The following is a 23582-nucleotide window of genomic DNA, read 5'->3' as shown; positions in this document are numbered from 1 at the left end:
GCTTTTGTTTGTGAAAAGCAAAAAAATGGGTAGTTATTGATGCTGTACAGTACATGCTTCAATTTGGGTAATTTGAACAATTTGGTACAATATTCACATCGCTTCACTTGAACCGATGGTAGATGACTCCATCCGCTCCTCGAGGAGATGAGCAATTGGACGCAGCTCTGGCGTCACTCGGAGGCTGCGAGAGCACATTCGACTCCTGCGAGACTGGCGGCTGCGGTACCGTGATCGTCGCTGCCGACTTGCCACCGTAGCTGCTCATGGAGAACGCGCTCGCTAGACTGTGACTGCTGTTAGTGTGGAGCAGGTAGTTCCGCAGCAAGCGCTGGTAGTATTCCTCGTCCAGCGGCGGGGACGCGTCTTTGGGTTTCTTTATCAGCGCAGACTGACGTGGTAGCCAGAAGCTGCTTTGGTTCTGGAAGGTGTGGGAGCCACGACGTTCCATTTGGGTCTGCACTTGACTCGCACGTGTTGTTCCAATGCGGAAGCTGTGCGTGTGTGCTATAAGACTGTGGTTAGAAGGATATCGTCCGAGTTGGAGCGAGTTGAAAGGCGTAGTCGAAGTAGACGCCAAGTCCGCAGACGTAAAGGAGCGCAGGGACGTTCCTGCGTTCGAAGAAGAGACGCCAGAGACGATCGAGGCAGGGCCTCGACGACGCACCTGGTAGTGCTCTAGCACTTCCAGCATGGTGCTAGGCGTCTCCACGTCTTCTTCTTCGTCGGCTTCGTGGCCGGTAATTTCGGGCTGCACATTGGCCCGTTTTTTAGGTCGAGCGTTGAGACTCAGACGGTGTTGTTGGTATTTTTCGGATTCTCGGGAAGACAGTACCGAAATAGACGACATTTCTGCAGCCGCCAATAGTCGCTCGGTATGCTCAGAAACCCGAGGCGGAGGCTGCTGCTGATTGGACCCATCAGTGATAGAAGACGCCGTGATCGTCGGACGGAAGAACGTCGGCGCACGTTTGCGCTTCTTGGCTAGTCGCTTAATCAGTCGAGCGTTGATCGTCGCGCCCGACGGGATCACAGCACACACACAGGCAAGACAGAAGGTCTCGGTACAAGGTCCCGAAGTTAAGCCTGTGGTGGGATTCCCTCCATTAGGGTGATAGTGCGCGCAGAAGATGGGCTTTGTCACACGACAAGTCCGACAGCACACCTTCCAGCAGCATCTGCAGCTCCGTGGAGCGTCCCAGAAGAAGAGCGAGCGAGCACAGACGCCGCAGCGTTGTCTCGAGTGCGAATACTCGACGGGCTGCTGCTTCTGACCAGCTAGTAACAGGGACAAGTTCTTGGCCTGGCCGCTCTGTACTGTGTTGGCCATTGACGTGAGCCATTCAGCGATGCAGTTGTCTCCGAGTAGCGGTGACAAGCGCCCACTAGCATTGAACTGACCGTGGGCGAACATGGCTACACGATCGTCACCTACCCGCTTGAACACAATTGCGAGGGAAATAAACCCGCGAACAAAGGACCCGGACCCGAAGTTAACAGAACTGGCACTACGGCTACGGTTCTGATGCCCTTGACCCACTGGCGGCCACGTCGCCCCCGTCGGCGCGTTCGTATCGAAGCTAGACACTGCGATCTCGTCGGCTAAAGGGTCAATAGAATGCAGTACCATGTAGCCCATGTCTTCTCCCAGTTCGTCTTTAAACACGTCCATCTTCTTGAAGCATACAAAGTCTCGGTGTCGACAGAAGCCAAGACCTGGTAGCTTCAAGGCCATCCACACAATTCCCGAGAATTGGAATGGCTTCGTCTCGGTACTGCTCTTATCCACCTGCAGCACTCTGGCGTCCAATGAGCGAGGACTCAGCAGCATCTGCAGGACTCTAGCGGTCCTCGTGGAGTCCGCGTACAGTCCATTCATCACGTCTCCCAAGGAGCCGTGTACAGTGCCAATAGCCTGCACGGTACACGTCCGCTGCTGCCGCGTTTTCAAGCGATAGACCCTGATATCGCTACTCTCACGAAGAAGTTTCCATTGCCGAGCCTCCACGGCTGTCAGACGACCGGGAGAACGTGTTCTGGGCAGCTCGTGAGCTGGTAGATTCAATGGCGAGCGACTGATTCGGAAGCGAGAGCGGCGTTCGCGCTCCTGACGCTCGCGGAAGAGCTGCAACGTGGCGTCCAGCCGCTTGTTGCATTGCTGATGATAGCGTCGCAGCCGCGCCGCAGTCACGTCGTTGAGCGAGTGGAGAAGCGGGTCCGAGCCCTCGTCGCCCATTTCGAGCGTGAAGGCGGAGACGAGGCCATTGCTGACCGGAGGACGCGCCACGTCCACCATGCACGCTTAAGCTCAAGGTGGTGAATTCGGTTGTGAGCCAGAGTGCAAAAGTCACGTCTACTCGTTGAAAATCGAAGGAGAAGGTGGAGTTGACTGTGTTTCAGTATACCTTGCGGAGACCATGTTCAGACCACAACATATCGCAGCGGCAGCTGGAAGTATCTTTTTGCTTCAGCTCAGCTCGAGGCTACCGGTACTTGCATAGGCGATCAAGTAGCTTTGGGGGCGGTAGAGAGGTCGATACACGTTCTTATTCAGCAGAGCCACAGATCGGCAGCCCCGGAATGCAACACTTTGGCTGTGTGTGTTTGCCCGTGATTCTCATGGTTTCTCCGTAAATTTTGGTGCGGGAGGTATCGTACCCATCTTGGAAGCATCCAAGCCGAGCCACTGGATTGCCGCAAAGCGCGCGAAAGCGAGCGCAAGAGCCTGGTCTGAGTTGAGTCTGTTGTGCCGGCAAAGACACGGCAGATTCGATATCATGTTCGCTTTTAAATGAACTTTGGAGGTCTTTGAAGTTTACAGTTCGTCTACAGTTCCTTTGGACAAGAGGAGTTACATGAATGTGCTGCCTAAAGCACTTGGCTGTGCGAAGACGGCTTCGTTATCGCACATTGCATCAAGATCTGCTTCAAGAGTCCCAACATTTTGGAGATTGCCTTCCATAATGAAATGAAGTCTATTTCTAAGCACCACGGCTCATCTGCCATCATCTTGTTGTCGTGAGCTTTGGTCGCGCTGAACTCGGATGCCTCTGCCTCCGTTGCCACCTGTGTAGAAGATAGATACCGATAGTACCGTAGCGACGAAGCGGTAGCCACCAATTTACTTCCCAGTCGCAGTTGCAGCAGTCGCGCCTCGGTGCTCGTGGCCATCACCTGTACAACGTCTCGGCAGCCATCGCCTCTGCCGGCGCTGAATAGCAGACCTGAGCAGAGCCGGAAGCAGTTCAGCACAGTTAATTAAATGCTTCGTATTCACCGCGGCAGAGACTTGATGCATTACTGTATTGGATACCGAGTAACGCAGGACGGTTGCAGCTTTCGGAATGCGTAGGCTGATTTGTGCTGATTTTAATGCATAAGTCGGCGCACCGAGAAACGGGCGGTAGCTACACCATTGCCGATGGTCCATCGGAGCTTAGAGCTGGTGCGAATAGCTCTCTTCATAACGCTTGCACTTCAAGGATAGCGTTTCGATGCCAAGTCTGGGTTACGCCGTAGCTTGACTAAGCCCACTTCAACTTCACTGACCAATCTTAGAGCTAGGATTTCCCCAGTTACAAATTCTCAATGTGCGTTACCATGCGATGCATTTCTTTCTCATGTTGGTGTTCAACCATTGTCTGGACGTGGCCGCAATGTGCGTTAGTGACATCATGTTGGTCATGTCAATAGGTGAAGGAACTTCAAAGAATGTGGGGACTGAAAAAATGTTGGCTGCTTCTTGAGGGGAAAAACTAAACTCTGATGGAATCCTGAATTACCCAAAAATCGAGAGACTTTTTAGATGATAGTGGAGATATAACTAGACATGAAGCTATAGTTGCTCGCTCATCCATGAGAATTGTTCGAGTTGTTAGAGGACAAGCAATTTGCTTTTGCACAGCAATTTACTAGCCCCAGTTTTGAGCATTTAGCGCCTTGTTAGCTCACGCATCTGGCGATTCTGTATTTTGCATTGGCCGGCTAAGAGTTGAAAATGCTGTGGAGTCGTGAACACGTTGCTATAGTAGTTTCAGGCAATCCAGTGTTAATCCGCACCCTTCTCAAACAGTCCGTGTGTCGAGTGAGAGTTTTGTACGTATTTTAGAAAAAACGTGTATTGTGGGTTCTACTCAAAATTTCCCTTGGCGGTTCTTTGAATGAACCGCCGCCGAATCGACAGACTACCCAAACAGAATAAAAATAATCCAATACGAAGTGTTTCCGCTGATAGCGCACAAGCATGGTCGATGGAGCAGCCCCAACAGAATCACGGCTGGAAGGGACCCCACGAGCGCATGTATCGCATTCAACTAGGTCGGAGCTGACAGAAGGAGTAGCGGTATCGTCTCCCGCATTGTCTACAGCTTCACGTGAGTTGGCTCAGCCTTTGATATGTTTGATCTTAACGCACTAATTACTTCGGTACGTTTACTGCATCTAGGACGATCTCGTACCAGTAATTGTGCTTCGCCTCGGGTATCGCCGTATCCACAACGCGATCGAACCCCGCCGCAACGTCTGCAAGATGAAGCATCGCCTGCTACCAACGCTGCATCACCTTCGGCTCATCGAACAGCAGCACAGCATCGACTTCAGCTAGTCATCCAACCAATCGTCAAGAATACGATTGGCCAACGTGACACATCGGGTGAGGCCCTCGATGTGTTTGCTGTGAATGGTGCCACATTTAACGATATTATACGTAAGATCTGGACCAAGTTCAGTTGCCGAGTTAAGGGGCAAGCAGTAAAGCGTGATGGTACCTGGTCTGTCGAGGAGCCATTGGAGCAATCATGGTCCAAGGTCATGCAGTTTGAGAACGGTCGTCACCTAGTTGACAGCACGAAGAATAGCCAGGCCTGGAATCGCTGGATTGCTTCAACGCGTGGCGAAACTGTGAAGTTGATGATCTACCAGTATGGGCTAGCTATTGCGAAAGCACAAGATCTCGAAAAGTTTCTCACAGCATGCATTCGCCCGGTACAGACCGACCGCTCTGGCGCAGCAGTGAAAGCTTGCTTCAGGAGGTTGTTGAAGAGCTGAAAGAAATTTGGCGTGCAACATTTCAGGCTGACCCAATTGTGTGGCGAATGTGGGCGAATAACATTGTTCGATCTATGGATCGATCGACATGAAATCGTGAGATATTGAAAGCTCCACCGGATTACATCGCGCGACTGCTTCGTCCCGCCGGGGTGGAAGCTGACCGGCACCTGTCGAATCTCACACGGTCTTCAATGAAGGCGTTCGCCGCTGTTCTTTCGACATCGGACCACTAGGATCAAAATCTCCTTGAACCTTCCATCCGCAGTGCTTGAATATTCGCTCCATTCTGATGTCTTTGAAGCGTTGAAATGTTTCGACGACAAATGGCAGGAGATCACGCTTACTCAATTCCACGTAGTACCTCTGGAATGACTTCTTGATGTAGCCAAATAGGAGCTCAATCGGATTGAAGAATGGGCAATATGCCGGCAGGAATAAGGGAACAATCTCAATACTTCTCAAGAAGTGAACGATTTCAGGGTCTCTATGAATTGATGCGCCGTCTAGAATCCATTCCGAATGAGAGCCCGGATACTGGCGTACATTTCCATCTGCTGAATATGCGAAGTCCTTGCAGCACTTAACGAACTCGACTCTATCAAACGTGCCTTGAACATCATAGTAGCCAAGTACACCACTCACACCAATAAATGCGAGAATTGATACTCTGGGCTTGCGCTGAAAGTCGCCTTGGATAGCAATAGTATGCCCCTTTAGAGAATACCCCCGTTTCCGAACCATCCCTCGATTATCAAAAGACACTTCGTCCAGGAACACGAGATTGTGGTGGCACCAGTCAATATGACTCAGCTCCTCAACGAAGCGAAAGATGTCCTGCTCCTTAATGTGCATAGATCGTCTCTCAAGCACCTTTCTCGTTAGTCCGCACTCATGAATGATGCGCCATACGGATGCCTTCGACATTTCGATGCGATGAGCACGTTTGAAAGCCGCTTGTGCTTCATCAAGATACGCTAGCGGTCGAGCGGCGTAGAAATCACACAGCCACTGTCGGTGAGACGCAGTGAATCTCCTACTGTCGGAACTCTGATCACGCTCGTATGTCCCAGTCTCGTCGTAGACTTTGATCCAGTTCCGGATCGTCTTCTCCGACTTATTGTACACCTTTGCGAGTTCTTGCTTCGTGTACCCCAGACAGTAAAAGCCATAGAGGCAATGAAGACAGTATTCTGATGCGCGTGCTGTTTCGTCACGGCTTCCTCCATCTTTAGTTGCAAGCAATACCATCAAATTAGGACAGGAAGACATGTGTTTTGACCAATCAGATCAATGAGCTTATTGCCTGTCGGTTGGCCAAACCCACCCAAATCGGCAAATTTGGGCGAGATTCACAATAACAACGCCTCAAAAGACAGTTTACCCGTAGCTAAGGTTTAAAAGACACGGTACAGTGTACCAGTGCGCTTACAGACTGTATCGAAGTGTATCGAATAAAAGCCTGTTGGGACAAGGCAATGCCTTAAGCATGCCTTAGGCATGCTGTAGCTTTTGCTACTTCAATGCTGTCGAGTCGACAGCTTCGAAAATTTGGTTTTGCCAGTGGCAATCTGCCAGTCTGCCGCAGACTGTGCCACACAACTCAGTTTGCAATTGGTGATCCAGAGTTAAGTCGTTCTCGTCAAATCCAAGGCTAAGGGCTAGTCGTCTCAACGGAGACTTAAAGCGGTACACAAATATGTATTCTGTAATAACCTCAGTTGTGCGCTTAACCGGAGCGTATGAGGTGTGCTTTTGCTTTTGCAGAGCAAGCGCATCATGGGTCGACCACTAAGTGCATCTCGGACCCATTTCGTTAAAGTTCCCGGCGTGAAGGCTAATAAGAATCACTATTTCGTTCGCTGCAAGCACTGTCTTACTGCCCATGTAGCTCGATCAAAAGCGCGCACGCTCCAAACTCCAACCAGCCGCGAGCCGGATTCCCCTTCGCCAGACATGATGGTCGGAAGAGTCGAGAATTTCAGGAGCCACCTTTTGCACTACCATGATATCGCTGAGGAAGATGCTCCATCAAAAATACGACCTCTTCCACCACCTCCACCACCCATGATCACGCTACATCAGCGTCGGAAAGAGGAAGATAGCGATCAAGAACGCCACCCCCCCCCTCCTTCTCTACCGATGAGTCGCTTTCAACTGCGTACCTCCGCATGTATCCCCCCAGCAACAGCGCCAGATTGAGCCAATACACTGGGGATCCAGAAACTGAAAGAGTCGCTTGTCGCGGGATGCTCAATGTACGAGTCCGGTATACCAATGACACTTGAAACTCCAGCAAAAAGCGTTCAAAACCCTCTCGACGTGTTCTTGGCGGACGTATCTTTAAATTATTCGCTAGGGAATTCTCGGAGCTAAGTGCTGCCGCGTTACGCAAACTTCAGGAGTCCACTGGGGGGCGTGCTAATTTCCTCAGTTATGTTTGGCAAAATATTGCTAAGACGCCTTTGCTTGGTGTGCACCTTTCTCTATTTGGGAGAATACATATTTAGGGCATGCACGGGGTCGGGTCTGAGCATGACGATGTCGCAATAGCTCGGCAAATAGAGAAACTAATTATAAAGATGAATCAGGAGGGGTGGAATATCGGTGCTGCCATAACGAACAACGCTGGGCAGTGCGCTCGAGCGTGTCGGATCTTGGCTCTGCGGTAGCCAAACATTCATTTCGGCAAATGCTTCGCACACGATATCAACAATCTTGTCAAGGCTGTCTTGAGAAGAACCGGCTTTTACGCAGTTGCAGACGAAGCGTCCGCTGCAGTCAAGTCACTAAACAGCTCGACATCCAAGTGGCTACCACGTGTCAACGAGGTCATTGCCAGCACGTACGAGCTTCGAGGTGACAAGCCTCTTGCATTGCTCACACTTTGCGAAACCCGATGGAACTCAATGCAAGGCTGTTTTGCGTCTTTACTTCATGTCAAGCCCGCGTTAAAACAATTTGTGGTGAGGTACCAGAACTACAAAGACCTCCCACGCGCCGTTCGTGTATTCAATAATGATATCTTTTATATCTCACTGGGGGACGCTGAATTGACGATAAGACCATTTTGTAATGCTTCATACATTCTTCAGCGCGATAAAAACACTGGTATTGTGCTACCGTGATATTTTTGACGGGTTCATCTCAAGCCCGCACGCGGATGGACTAGTTCAGCTTGTAGAAGAACGCTGGCAAGATTGCGAACAGCCGCGACTTATGCTGGCGCTGTTCTTACACCCTTCCCACGTTAATACCGCTAGAGCCCTTCCTCACACAGCTATTTCATCGGTCACAGCAGCATGCAACTTTGCGGTACTGTATTTCCAGCGTTTTTTTCGTTTCGCAGTCTGGGTCGACTTCGGGCCGGTGGTGTAACAGTGAGCTGTATGTCGAAGATGACGAGCCGTTTTCAAATCAGTGACTTTGGTGGGGATGCCACAAGCTCCTGTAAGTATGCCATGGATTTAAGAGCAGGTATAAACCTGCCTGATCTTGCGATTGCTGTGCTGTCAATCGCTGCAAATACAGCGACTTGTGAGCGGTATTTCAGTGAGGTCGGGCGAGTTCATACATCAACGCGAAATTGCCTCAAACCTGATAAAGCAAACAAGTCTGTAGCAATGCGCCAAGCTGTTCGGGATCGAGATCGTTTCCGTAAAGAATCAACTACGGATGAATGTCATGATATCGATGATGAGTGTACAGAAGAAGATAGTGAAGGCAACAAATACGTTAGCCGCATTATCAAGCCTGACGAGCGTCCTTTTCGAAGAGAAAGTTTGGCTTATGATCCCACAGCATTGAATATGCCAGTAAGTGAAGTTTCAATTCGCTCCTACGAAACTTCAAGTCGCCATCTCTCCATGAACATCTCTTCGACTACTCCAACTCATTACGGTGCCCATACGCCAAGCCGCCCATCCATTCCAATTCATTCACATAATCGCTTATTGAACATGCCGGATTCTCTAGCAATAAGCGAAGATCTACCTGGTCAGTTGAACCCGAGCCGAAGGTTGGACTTTTCGAGTGCTGGCACATATCAGATGCAAGACTCTGCGATTTTTGTAGCACCTGTCGATGGAGAGCGAGCCAATCTCGATTCGCCACATTCTGTTGAGTACTCCAGCAATATGTTAGCCAACAATGACATCCTTGCACATTGGCGATGGTTATTTGATAAAATACCAGACAGTCAATCAATAGATGGCACCTCTGCGATCGATGGACAAGCTATCGACGGCGCCGTACAAGAATCTCGCATGTTTGGATAATATGTCGATAATGACCAACCTGACGTAGTGATGGATGGCGAAGATGACTCTATTCGACTCCGTGGACGACCCAATCCACCTTACAATGATCCACAATTTCCCAAGAAAAAACACTGGCAGGTATGCGAGGCAAGAAGGCAACCCTGAAAAAGTTGTTTTACCTACCGAGCGTGACACCTGTGTAGCTCAAAACCGCCATCGTTTTGAGATGCTGTGTTATCTGTGCTGACTTTGGAGACTTGGCTGTGCGCTTCCACAGCCAAGCTTCTCAGTTGGTAAGCCAGTGGCGACTCGAAACAGCTTTCCAGGAAGGGTCCACATCTCCATTACATGAGTCTTCGGTTTGTAGGTATTTTCAGGGCTTTGATGATAAACCTCATACAACATGCTATCAAAATAGTTAGCATGCACTCGCTCTTGTTGTTGTTTCAGCTAATAAGAAGTACCGTGCTTGCCAAAGAGGATCGGAACTGTGAGCTCTTTTTTTTTCAAGTAGGCGATCATTGCTAGCGCCCGGGTTACGCATTCACTAACTTTGATACGGGGAGGTGTGATCGTCGTCGTGCTGTTTTCACGATGAAAGCATCTACCGTTAGTACAGTAAACGAGCAATGCTTAATTAGAAAAGCGCTAAAGTGTAATAAACCGAATACTTTAAGTATTTAAGTAAGACTGACTGACGAATGCTGCTTGAAAACTAAGGCTCAAATTGATAAGCAAATGTAAAAAAAAAGTCTGCAACGTCACAATCATCGTAGTACCACCGGCATCCCACATGCATAACGGCAGCGAGTTATATCCAGAAGAGCACGGCTCCGCAGATGTTCCACGAGAGCTCCAGTGTCAACAGGTAATTGCCCGCTTTGCGGTAGCTCAGTCGAAACGTTTTGGCTGTCGTTCTATGTCGCAATTATAGAAAAATCATTGAATATACGGGCTTCTGTTCTTTGGCTTCTGCAAGATGATCGTCCGATTTCTTTGGCATCTCGGTGAAAATGTCAATCAGGTGCAAATTGTGCTTGGTTTGTCAGAAGACGTCGTCTCTGGTGTGTCACATGCTCGGCAACGTCTTGACCACATGCCACACAGAGCCACGAACCCCTTTCAACACCATCAACTCAGTGCTTTGGTCAATGAAGACTTACAAGTCCTCGTAGCGCATGCTGCCACAGTGCAGCATCTTGGCAGCCATATCGACGTCCACCACTTATCGCGTCGATAAGCTCATTGTCCTAGGTCAGCCGGTCACACACCGGTTTTTCATCGGCCGGGGCATACACCAGTTCCATAGTCGATTGTATTGCAAAAACCGAGACAATGATATTGGTACTGGACGCTCCTCTATGCCAATATAGACTTGGTTTTTCTCGTCATGCGAGTATATAGCTACAATCCATATGCCGCGCGGTCGAGATGATGCTGGTTTCCGCAGAGCTTAGCAGAAACTACAGCGTTGTAAGGCATACAGCTCACCGCCATCACATCGTGTACGTGGTTCTTGGGTAGCCTTGTGTCGAAAACCGGTCGATCCAAGTAAAACAAATCATCGTCTAGCAACACCAGCTTGATACGCATGGCAATACGTCACTCGTTGATGGATCTTGACGAAGCGTTTGCCTCAAAGACCTTCTCGATGCTCACCCTGACCACAGATCTGCTTCGAAAGCGCCTTTTTCGGTATATCTACTAAAAGCCCAGCTCGCCAAGGCTGCTCACTCCTTTCATCAGAGTAATCTGGACACTCGGTCAAGCCACAGTCACGTCGATAACCAGTACAGGTCAATGGAGCACCGAAAGACGTCATCACAGCTCTTAATATCATTGGCCTGGCCCCGCGCCGGCACCTCTAGCTAACCCGCTCTCAATATAAGTCCCCGTGGATGAGATGAGGAAAAAACGCTACTTAATAAAATCAAGTCAAAACGATTCTCGTATTTACGCGCAGCCTCTTCGTAAATACTGTTTATACACCAATAAAAACGTTTTAACAGTATATACGTCCCATATGTCTTTAATCAGATAATTTTTACCAGCACTGATTCCAACGCCCAAATTTCTCGTCTGAAGCAACCACGTTGTCTACGACATCTTCTCGGGGTACAAGCAATGTGACGCCGACTTTGGTATCACACCAGATTGCTGCATACTCCTCGCTCAACGAACCTGAATCTAATATAGTTGTAGTACCATAAATTATAAGGGGCACATATCCATTTGTCCCAGTTATTTCTGAGCTCACTGCTGCAAAATCGTCATCGTCTCCCGCAGCATTTTAATGTTTTTTTAAGCAGTAAATAAGCGAGCAAACATGAACATTCGATCAGCATTAATCAGATGTTTCAGGAAATGTACATCTTTACAGAAAATGTTGTAAACAAAAAAAAGAAAAATAAGACCTACTCAACGCAAGTAAGCTTGCTCTTACGGTATAAGTTTGGTTTTGTGAATTTTGCATCAGTTTCTACAGACCTCGTGTAACGGGGTACAATCCAGTGTACCTCAGATTACATAAAGAGCGACCCGTCACTCTTGTGGACAGCTGGTACCTGGTACCAGGTGCTCTAGGAACCAGACACTTAGCTCTACTAAAGGTAGCCTCTAGTTTGTAAAGGATCCAAGCTAATTTTTCTTATAAATACATCAGTTTTACATCTACTCTATCAAGTAGCAAACCGTTCCCACTGAGGCCGGGAGCACGTGGACTAACGTTCCCTCGGGTAGTAAGTACTCTTAAGCACTTCCTATGTGACCCCGTCACACTTGGTAGCACTTGTTGGTCAATCCAACACCTTCGCGGATAGATTGAGCTACCTGAATCCTCTGTGCACTCTACGTTTGAGCCACGATGGATCGAAGCGAGCTTCCTGCTTGAACGACTCAGAGTACGAGTCTGTTCGGAGCACAGGAGGCATCTTTGGACAAGATGTCCTTCGCAGCTTGGCCGCGGCAACGCCTGCTGAGCAACACGAACACGTGGCTGCGTTTGAGACCTACGAGCGTGGTCTCATCGCTCACGTCCGCATGAGTTTGGAGGCCTCGATGGCCGCTCCCCAAGCAACCAGGTCTAAGCTGATAAGGCTGGCGGTCCCCGCGTTTGAGGGGAAGGAAGAAAAGAACCTTCACTTCTGGGTCTGTGAAGTGGAGATCGCCATGAAGGCGGGTCTCATCTCGGACGAGCCACTTCGGGTGACTTGTGCCCTGTCCAACCTTGGTGGACGTGCCAAACACTGGGCATACACCAAGGAGACGACATCCTGGATGCTTTGCATCCTGGGCTCAGCTGTGTGAACAGCTTCGAGCCGCGTACCTACCGGCGAACAACGAGTTCCGTCAGCGCTCACGCTTTCTCACGTGTAAGCAAGGTAAACGTGAGCTGCAGGCATACATGCAAGCGATTCGCACGTTGGTGGCATCTCTGGCAGAGAATCATCTCCCTAAAGAAGAAAAGACAACAGGTTTCATGGACGGCCTGAAGGTTGGTCCTGCTCGCACCCAGCTATTCCGGGTGCAAGCTACAACTATGGAGGAGGCGATTCGAATCGCCCTCCAAGAAGAGTACAGCCACAAGCACTCTGGTACTCCTCGGGAAGAGGAACATCGCCACGATGAGGATGGCGTTCTTCGAGAGGCGGAGCATCGCATCAATGACGCTGTTGCTCCTACTGTCACGCAGCCCGAGCCCATAGGCTTAAGCTCAGCCAAGAGCTTGGGTCGCTGCTACGGATGCGGCGGACATGGATACTACCAGTGTATGTCCCTCACCAGTCTTCGGGAAGAAGACAGCCCGTGGACCCAGGTCCGGTGGCGCAGGCCACGGCCAGGTGAACGAAGACCCCCCGCCCACCAGTAGAGGCGGTATGTCCTACTGAAGAGCGCACATTTTTTTGTAATGGATGTGCAGGTTGTGCGCACCACAAGACTTAGCCCAGGGGGACGTGGTTCTTTCAAACCGATGAAGGGCAGTGATGGATGCTGGTAGTACACTCGGTGTACGGGGGTAAGGTACCCCTTGAGCGTTTGATAAGTTCTGGGGTGCTGATACGCCGCTGGAATTCGCCTGGCATAGCGTCACCCGACTGCACTCTACGCCGGAGTGGCGGTCGTGGACTGGTCCTTGGTGGACTAGCCTTTGGTACGGTGAAGGAAGTACCAATGGCCCTCAACGGACCTGAACGTTTGGATTCGATGAACGCGCGCACCGCGGTGCCGCTCGCAGTTCTTGCCATGAACAACATGGCTGTATCGAACATTAGGCGCAGCCCGGACTTTGGTGTGGCAAAGCTGAGAAGGGCCTGTCAGTCCAGGTCTATGGCGGAGCACTGGTGGGTCATGTTCCCACCTCCGTCATGCCTTTGGGCGTCTGATTCAGACCACCAGGACGCAGAAGCGTAACGGAGTTGTCGACGCGCTGACAGCTCTGCGTACAGCAAGACCATGCTCCGCTACGGTAATGCCACGGGTCTTTTACCCAGCGTGAGGACCTGTTGCGCCAGCAGCTTCCAACGCCGAAGGTCGTCGCGCCGAACGGTCTTTGACAGTGGTTATGCCTTTAAGCGCTAACCAAGTAGGTAACTTAGGACCACACGGTCGACCAGACGTTAACTGAAGCGGAAGATGCTGGGTACGATCCCTGTGTGGGCAACACAGTCTCACACGCAGTCGACCAGACTATGACTGAAGAGGAAGGCACTGACCATGCTTCCTGTGTGGGTAACACAGTGCACACGAGATCTTGAGTGCCTCTGATGTCGTCACCGAGACATCACGACGTGGGAGACGAAGTGCCACGTCACGTTAAGCTCCGCAAGTCGGGTCTAAACCTTGCTCAGACCTACGTCGCTTCAAGTGACTCGGAATCCAGGGCCCGGACTCCTCTGACTCGGTCGGTGGACACCAACTCTGCCGGTGTGTGTGCGGGTCTGCCACGCCAGCTGATCCCAACACCGAAGGTCGTCGCGCCGTAAGCGCTTCGACAGTGGTGGTGCCGAAGAGCTATCACCAGGTGGGTATCATAGGTCCACACTGCGGGTAACAAGTTCCGCAAGCAGCGAAGCCGCTTAAGGAGACCAACATTCGGTGCTCCGAGCGTGGGTATCAGAGTTCCACTCAGACCATAACTGATAAGGAAGTCGCTGTATGCGCTTCCGGTGTGGGTAACAGAGCTCTACACATCAAGGCGGGTAGCACAGTTCCGCAACCAAGGTGGGTAACATAGTTCCACACAGCAAAGGTGGGTAACAGAGTTCCACAACCAAGGCGGGTAACATAGTTCCGCACACAGAGCCACTGGCTCGAGGCGCGAGGCTATCTTGGCCTCGCCAGACGTGAGCAACTCGCTCGACATCAAGTCGCGCAGACTTAAAACTGCTGACGCAAAGGCTGGATGCCTTAGGTCGGCACGGCCGACGCGGTCGCTCATACCAGCGCAGTGCACGAGGCGAATAGCCGTCGTGCCTGCCAGTGGCTATCACAAGTCACAAGAGACTCAGTAGTCTCAAGGTTAAGTAGGGGAGATGCGTGGAAATACCTTTCATCCTTGACTTTTCACGAGGCAGGTAGCCGTCATGCTGCCAGTGGCTATCACAAGCCACGAGAGACGCAATGGTCTCAAGTGTAAGTGGAGGAGAGGCTTGGAAATTTTTTTCCTCCCTGGTCTTGAGGTAAGACCAAGTTCCTTACGGAACCAGGCGTCGATGTACATCGACTGCAGGCTGGAGGCGAACAGCCAGGCTAGAGCTGGGGTAGCTCTAGCAAAACAAGACAGAGTGGCGACGGAAGCCACTGGTGCTAGGCGCCTCGGAAATGCTGAGCGAATCATAAGTGCTGTAGCCACACACGAGACGAAGAGCAGACCTGGTGCAATCACGGCACCGGTACCTTGTTCATAAACGACCTGTCGAGAAGGGTGAACGGAAAGTCCGCTGACAAAGCAGTTGCGGCACTTGATGTACGCAACGCGCCGGGTAAAATGGGCCGTGGCGTCATAACCCAAGTGTGGTGCACGAGTGCACATACAACTGACCAGGTGGTGGTTGAGGCAACGCACGCAGTCGTAACTGGTGCCGCGCCGATCATGACACCGTGGTGATGACTGCTTGCCTCACCATGGTTCGGTACCGCATGGGTACTCGATCTCAATGCCAGACACCAACGCCACAGTGACATGGTGGTGCGATATGCCCCACCACGGTCGAGTACCATAAATGTCCATGGTGTCTATGATAGACACTGGTAAAAAATGGGTGTAAAGGATATGCGCCATACCACGACCTGCTACTACTCTGGGCGTATACGCTGTGGGTCAATGTATGCACGGTGCACAGGTACTGGCTGCTGTCGAGCAGCCTGCCGGGAGTTTCGCGTAATGAACTCGTCGTGCATGACAAACGTGAAGTGCACGGAGCACTCATGGTAGCTGTGGTACGTGCCGTACACAGCGTACCTGGTGTACGGCTTATGGACCTGTACACTGTGCTAGTACATGCGTCGTGCATGATGTGAGCACTGGACACGAATCCGTTCAGGCAACAGCACAGCAGAAGCTGTTGCCGCCAAACATCGCAATCTTGTGGTGGGCGTACCGCAGCAAAGGTTAGTGCCGGACGGTACATGGTGTCGATGGGAGACACCTACACCGCGGTTGTGTACCGTCACGGTACACGGTGTCGATGAAGGACACCTACGCGCCATTGGTATGACAACCAAGACGCGAAGAGAGCGTGGCAGAAGCTCCGCCCTCAAGGGTGGATCCTTGCTCGAGCCAAAGGCATGGTCCGAGGTGAGCTCAGAGCCCCCTCTAGTGCTGGGGCAGGTGTTGCCCCTCTCGGTGTCGTCCCTCGCGAGAGACTCCATGCTCCGGACGCGTTCACGAGGACTGTCATGCCCTTTGATGCGAACTGTGGGCGAATGCCACACGTGCGGATGCTATTGCATCCTATGCCAAAGCACTGTACGCGCGCTAGCGTAGTGCTAAGACAGCTCTGAGTGTAGGCTTTGCGGCCAACAGAGTTGTAAGCATAGGGATGCAAACCCCAGTGAGCTTTAGGAGCACAACTCACTGTGGATGTGACTGAGAGCCGCGCCAGTCTCGTGGCTGCTCAGTGTGAGAATTCACCTTTGGGTGTTTTATTTCTCTCCCTTCTGATTGGAAAATCAGTTGTGATTGAAGAATCAGGTGATTCGCAGTTAAGTGGGGGAGGATGTAGCGGCGCACAATCCAGTGTACCTCAGGTTACATAAAGAGTGACCCGTCGCTGTAGAAAACCGGTACAACGTGCATGAGTGGTTTGTTCCTGCGAGATGAATGCGGGGCGACTGAGCCTCGATTGATGGCTCCGGACGCTTTCGGCCGCTGCGTGATTAACGCTCTCATTGCAGATTGCAGGTTGGGCGATGGAGACAGCCCCTCATCGACAGCTCCGGGCTGCTGAGACACCGATCGAACGGGACGAGCGCCTACAAAAGGAGCGTCTGGAACGCGCGAAGAGGCGTGCGGAGGAGACTCCAGCCGCGCGGAAAAGGCGCCTTGCAGAAGAACGTCAGAAGAGAGCAAGAAAACGCGTCGAGGAGACCTCTCTAGCGCGCACAAAACGTCTCGAGAAGGATCGAGCGAGAAGAGCGAGAGTGAGAGCTGGGCGCGGGCAAGCAGCTCGAGAAATACTTCTTGCGGAGAGGTGGGCTGGTGACAGGGTTCGTCAAAGTGGCCAGCACCGTGAAACCGGGGCTGTGGTTAGCGTCGCTATGGAGTATCTGGGAGATCGAGCTTTGAGTTGTGGAAACTTTTCGGGCGAGGAAATCGCATTTATGGGCTCGTCTCAGCGGTATACAAGTGATCCGAGACTTGCGCTTGCATATAACTACTGCTGCAGTGTTGACCCGGCGGGGTTTGTGTTTGGCGACGAACAACTTCATGGCGGCGAAGGGGACGTTACGCGCGAGCGTCTAATGAATATATTTGATGACTATCCTAAGCCTGGTGATTTGTCGGCGTGCCCGGATCTCGCGGGTGAAGGCGAGTCAGCGTCGACTAATAGATGGGCTTGTGCCTCGTGTGGGCAAGTGTTACTACAAATAAGAACGGCGACAAAGGTTTTTCTCTATTTTGCGGGAAATGCAGAATTTTGCGTTGGGTGGTGCGGGTCGTAGGAGTTTGTTTGCTGGTTGCTCCGAGGCTAGCGTGCGCAAATACCGTCAGGTTTACTTTGCTGGCGACCAATTCTATTATTAGATACCGAAGTTAGTCCGCGATATAGAATCGATCCCTCTTTGTGAGTCGTCAAGAAGATCCAACGACGAGTCCGTTTAGTGCTACGATTACAGCCGTGTTGGCGAACTACCGGAGCTGACCCAGATTGCACTGGACTGTATTGCCCCTGTGTGATGTTTTGGGATGAATATTTCCCTAACAGCAAAGCATTCTAGTGGTCATACTATCGGTTTTCCCTCGGACGGGCCGTCTGAGGTTGCTGCTGTCTTGCCTCGACTTGAACCTGATTGTATGCCGCGTGTAACATTTGCTGGGCCCAAAGAAAAATGGCGGATTCAAAAACGAAAATCCTGAGCCCTTCATTAAATCACGGTCGATTCTGTCTATGAATGGTTCTGTGTGCTTGGTGAAATGAACAATGTTTTCCGGGAAGAGCAGATTCAGGTCGACGACAGTGGACAACACCGTCTCCAGCTATGGACCTCGAGAACGCGATTGACGATAGTGTTCATGTGACTGACGCAGTGGATGTTAACGCAGTGTGCGACTTAGCAACGTCAGAGCGCTTTGTGTCCGGTATACATGTTGTCGTGGTACGCAAAGGGATCATTTAAATGAACAGGATGTGGCTGTTCAACAATCGGCGGTGTTTCCCGTACTGAGTCTGTTTCTGCTGCACACGGGATTGTTGACGCGTTGTTAGATGCAATGCCCCCGGAAACCCAGCCGGACACAAACAATTCCTCTCCTGTCGTGCCGATCAAACGGAGTTGTTTGCCAATGGTGGAGTGGCACGAAAATGCTAAAATGCTTGCTGGTGTGATTCCTGATCTGTTTCTAACGGGATCAGGTCCACTTCCCTCCGGGCCAATGTCTCGAGCGTCAGTTGACCACTTTACGCACTACTGGGATGGACAAAACTTTCAAATGAGCAGTTGCCAGATCACGTCTTTCACGGCCTGGCCTGTCTCCTACTCCCTGATAACAGTTAAAACTTTCGGGGCTAAAGGTTACCTTTTGATAGCAGTAGTGCCTGATAACAGCTGAAACTTTCGGTGAAAAAAGGATAACAGTGAGCGACGGGAATATTGGGTCAGTAAGACTAATCGTCCGTGCGATGAACAGAGTCCAGTGAAGTCTGAAGGACATTTATTTCGCTGTGAATATCAACGAGAGTGTGGGTTTGAATATATACGATACAGTCGTGCACCTCCAATTCGGCACCGATATCAGTCGATACCCTGCCAGATTTTATGATTACGCGAATCGGATGCGCAATTACCTTTGCTCATCACCACCCTAGCAATTAACCTCAACGGTTTTCCCCTCCTCGCCGAGGGATGACACGCCGCATCGATCTGATTTTAAATTTTGGATCGGACGTCTTCATACAAACACACACTTTGATTTTTACCGCCAAAGACAATGGGACATCGCCCTTCCTCATACATGTCCCTAACTCTAGCACAAAAGCAGTCTTTGTGCGAGAAGCACAAGTCAGATCCTGCATGCTTTCACTCCGAACTTGCTCGTTGGGCAACGGAGCGCTTTAAGACCCCCCAAGCAGTAAAGCGCACTACCGTCCAGAGTATTCTTAAGCGGTCCGCGGAAGTTGCCGCCTTGCCGGACACCTATCACGACCGGAAGCGCTGTTGCGCGCCAGCGATTCGCGCGCCTAACGCCAAAATTATGCAGAACATTGGCGTAAATTTTGTACTGAATTAACATTTAAATATCAGTGCTGGATTTGCGTTTGTTTTTTGCTTTACGTTGTGCACTTATGCCCTGGCACTGCCGAATTGGAGGTGCACGACTGTATTGCTAATGACGCAAACCGGTACAAACCGGTATATCATATCCCGGTAAAGCTAACGTCGTAGTCAAAACAACGAAATCTTATAAGCTGAAAGTGCTACTTTATACAGATAAAGAGAGGACGTGAGAGCTTCTTCTGCGGCGGGCCTGCCCGCTGGCCTTACACCGCAAAGCTAGCGAACTACTGCTTATAGAAGTAACGTTTTGCTATGGATGCGAAATAATCCTTATCGTCGAGAAGCAGCTTTCTTAGTGGGTGTCTAAAAGTGAGGAAATCTGGGTTTTATTCGGCGCTATTAGTGCGTGGCGGGCCCATAGAGATGTTTGTTAGTTGGACGTGATACTATCGGACGCTGTTGAAGTCAAAAGCTGAATCTACGATCCACTTTGCTGTGCGCACGCGGAATAGCAGCGAGATGAGTGATCTGCCCCCAAAAACGGATCTTAGCGGTGGATATGCAGGTTCGTATGCGCCTTCTTCTCTTTGTCATAAAAAATCTCGAAATGTCTTAACAACATCTACTGCACATCTTTTCAGGAAGTCGCAGATTTTAGATAAAATTTCCCTAATACAGCGTTGCTCATGCTACTCACCGACATCGTTACGAATATGGATAGTATACAGTGTTTGCTATATTTCCATCTATGGTTCTGTTTCTTCAATAAGCAGGTTTAAAGATTGATCCTGAGCGCGTCTGGACGAATCCTGAGTGCTACTTCATTTATGCATACTTTTGAGCGGGGGAGCGGAGGATTTCTAAGTGGCTATGAATCATGAGTGGATGTATCAATCACGGTAATGAGCACCTACGGTCAGAGATGCCCAACCGTAACCAAGCAAGTTGTCAGTGCCTCTGATCCTACTGTTGACATTGAGTGACACAGCAACTTTTCATGTTAAACACACTTAGCTCGCAGTTGTACAAGATTGATATAGTGTCTGGAGTAGCTAATCGAGCATGTAGAGCATAACGTGTCTCTCCAAAAAGCTATCGGAATGTGTAGTTTCGCAAATGTATGTACGGCCCTTCGCGTACTGAAAGTCATTAGCTGTACCCGCTTAAAAGCAAAGAATCGCAGCGCGGCGAGGGGATGCCATTAGAAACGACGGCCTCTGCTTTAAAATACGCGTGCCAAGTACGAGCTTGATCCGTCGTCACCTTGGCGTACCGCCCAACGTTTTAGGGCCGTTCTTAAGTTCGTTTCAGAATTAAGGTGTGCAGCTTAAGTACGCAAACTTGTGAGAGTGACGGCAAGGTTGGCGTCGTGTGTTGGCACTGCTGAGCGCATTAATCTAGCGCCACAGGCAGCAGGTTTATTAGACGCACGATGTGGACGAGGAGATCGGTAGAGAGCAAGAACAAATGTCTTTGATTTCGCTCAATCGACGTTAAACAGCTGCAAGCGTTTGCAGTTTTCCATCTCGATCGCCTTTGTCTGTGTCACAGTGAAATACTAGAGCAAATACTCGTCAGTCTTAAAGCCTACTGCTTTTCTAGAGCCTGATCGAAAAAGTTATTTGGCTCCGCTCGGTTCACAGAGGGTAAGGTGGCAAGAAACGTACTTGAGTGGGAAAATATCATAATATATCATGTAGTATCTAATATTTTTCAGTTCTCCGAGTTAATATTAAAATATTATGTTAGCTTTTGCAAAAATGAGTTACTATTTGTATTTTATATCGAAAATAGTACTATTACTATCAAAAATATCATATGATATTTGGATACCATTAGCCCCTGGTTACAGACTGTAATACAGTATCGTAATCGAAAATAGAGGCGGTGGGCGTGTTTCATTCTTTGTAGCAGATACTGCGGCTGCGAAGCAGGTGCAGGAAAATCATTGATGTGCTTATTGGGTTAATTTTTTTTTGTGTGGCGGGTAATTATAGGGCGAATTTGTGCAAAGCCTCAAGCGGATATACATGACTCGCGTCTGTTTTGCGATTGACTTCTCGCTATTCGTTCTGGATACTAAGTATACATGTAGATCTGTATTTAGACACTTTGTTCTGACAGCGAATACGCTATCATACTGTGCGAGTCGCACTGCGATCACAAGAAGGATGAAGTCTAAGGCATCTGATGTGCTCAGAGTCTGTTCAGGCAACATTCACGCGCGATTTAATTACTTCGGCTAGTCATAATTTACACTGATGTTACTCTTGGCCGACACAAGCAACATTTGCCTGGGTGTACAAATGATATTAATATCAGATATGCAACATCAAACGCCTTGATTAAAGTAAAAGTGACGTTTCTGATCTAATCTGAAATGACCCATTATGCAGGTTCGAGAGAGAAAACCCGGATACGACAATTCAATGTAGATCTTATCTAGCCGGTGTATCAAGTGCTACCTTCTTTCCATTTGATCCCATATAAAAGGGTATACCGTAAACTACTGGCCCAGTGCGACGTACGGATGGAATGCAGCAAAGTGTTAAAACTAAATAGAAAGTACGAACCAAGATATATTGTAGGGGTGACACCCCGACTCTGTTTTATTACTCTTCGTCCTCACAAACTACTGGGGCGTCGCCGGGTGTTATCTCTCCGACACGAAAGCGGTCGTTGTCGTCGCGAGGACCGCACAGGATTAACCCTGCTTTCTCAAACCCATTGACAACAATACGGGGGTCGATTTCGGCCCAAGCCTCGTTGACAAGCCGAGAGATCAACTCGCGTTTCTGACTGGGTGTCGTAGGAAATGGGTTGTCAATATGATGCTGGCAGTAGGCACTCCTAGATATTACGTTAGAGCAAACCCTTATTATAACAGCAATGAAAGCTACTTACTTGACGTAGTCCTTGAAAGGCTTCATGACGGCAACATCCATGGGCTAAGAGACGCCTGTGATGCCGGGAGGAACAAATTCTACTTGAGTGCAGCAATGCTCTTCTAGTGCCTGTCGAACTGAAGCCATCTTGTGCGTTTTTAAGCTGTCAAGAATTAGCAAACGACATCCATACACGGAAGGTTTCCAAATCTACAAAACGTAGACAGAGGGTTAGATAAATTGCAAAAGATTCATATTATACTTACTTACGCGTTCAATCCAGTCCAGCATCACCGCCTCGTTGCAGAAAGCTTTCTTTTGCACCATGTGCTCAACTGCAGCGGCACCAAAAGAGGGGCTGAAAACCTCCTGAGACACCAGGGACTCCAGCGTAAACAATTAGTTATGGCAACTTGTTTCCGGTCGCTGACGCAGCCAAAAAGACGGACGCTCTAAATCCATTTACAGAACTCCCTGGGAATGTAAGTTTAGAAAATATAGTTAGTCAAAATTAATACGTGCCTGAGAAGAAGTTTACTGCCACGTACCTTGCATAACATCCACTGTTTCTGCTCCTACAAAATCAATTGTAGTACGACCGTTCATATCGATGTATATCGCCGTTTGGTCCATGTTGTACACTGATGAGTACTTTTCAGAACCCGTTTGGCACGATAAAATACCATCCTCTTCTATTGTGCGTTGAATAGAGACCGCAAACAGTGATGCTACAACCTTAATACAAAAGTAAGTGACGTTAGTTTCGGATCCATACGTAAATGTGGAGAAGTACACCACCAATAGAAAAGCAGAGCCTACTTTCATATCAGAACGCTTAGTACGACCCTTGTGAGTAATACGACGAATCGTCAAGCGATTACGCTTGAGGGAACGTCGAATGTACATCAAACTTGCCGCTCTAGAGCGCGACTCAAACAGCTGAGAGTCGAACTTCGAGTGCATTAATAGCAAACACTCTGTAGTCACGCACAGGTAGCAATTTTTACGCATATCACGGATCCAATCCACAAGCCTACATCACAATAAACTAGTATAACAATCATAGTTCATGTAGTCAATGTGCATACCTTTTCTCCAGCTCGGGGTGGCGCACGTAGGTGTGCGAGTGGGCAGCAGTGTCAGCATAACACTTACTGGGCGCTTTAGCCTTTGTCAACAGCACTTGCTTCTTCTTCTAGCGATAGATTGTAGACCGATGAACTTGGACCTTCGCCGCAACGGATGAAGCGGGGCTCGCGCTGTCAAGCAGCTTGAGGGCCTAAACCAGACAGTAACAGGTAGCGCTTTATACGCCAGTAGTTATCTTAAATGCTTGCCTTAAGCTTAACCGAGTTACGGTTCTTGGGTCGCCTTGGCATGTTGTGCCAAAATCGCGAATAGATGGATTACATTTTGGCGGGAAATTCTGGTGAGTAGAGGCCAAGCTGTTGAACTA

The 23582-nt window shown here is 49.7% G+C and overlaps 2 protein-coding genes across 2 annotated transcripts; one reads left to right on the top strand and one right to left on the bottom strand.

The window, feature by feature from the left end:
- Nucleotides 1-2: 2 nt before the first annotated feature.
- Nucleotides 3-2296, bottom strand: PITG_10191 (uncharacterized protein; the record flags this gene model as incomplete). Its single annotated transcript, XM_002902668.1, has 1 exon — nucleotides 3-2296. The coding sequence occupies one exon, from the start codon at nucleotides 2294-2296 to the stop codon at nucleotides 104-106; it is 2193 nt and encodes a 730-aa protein (XP_002902714.1).
- A 1954-nt stretch (nucleotides 2297-4250) lies between these two features.
- Nucleotides 4251-5046, top strand: PITG_10190 (uncharacterized protein; the record flags this gene model as incomplete). Its single annotated transcript, XM_002902667.1, has 2 exons — nucleotides 4251-4317; nucleotides 4445-5046. 2 exons carry the CDS (start codon nucleotides 4251-4253, stop codon nucleotides 5044-5046), a joined length of 669 nt encoding a protein of 222 aa, XP_002902713.1.
- Between the last annotated feature and the right edge of the window lie 18536 nt (nucleotides 5047-23582).

Source organism: Phytophthora infestans, genomic scaffold (assembly GCF_000142945.1).
Source record: "Phytophthora infestans T30-4 supercont1.17 genomic scaffold, whole genome shotgun sequence".
NCBI lineage: Eukaryota > Oomycota > Peronosporomycetes > Peronosporales > Peronosporaceae > Phytophthora > Phytophthora infestans.
Note: the sequence above shows the minus strand (reverse complement) of the source record. Positions and strands in the feature narration are given on the sequence as shown.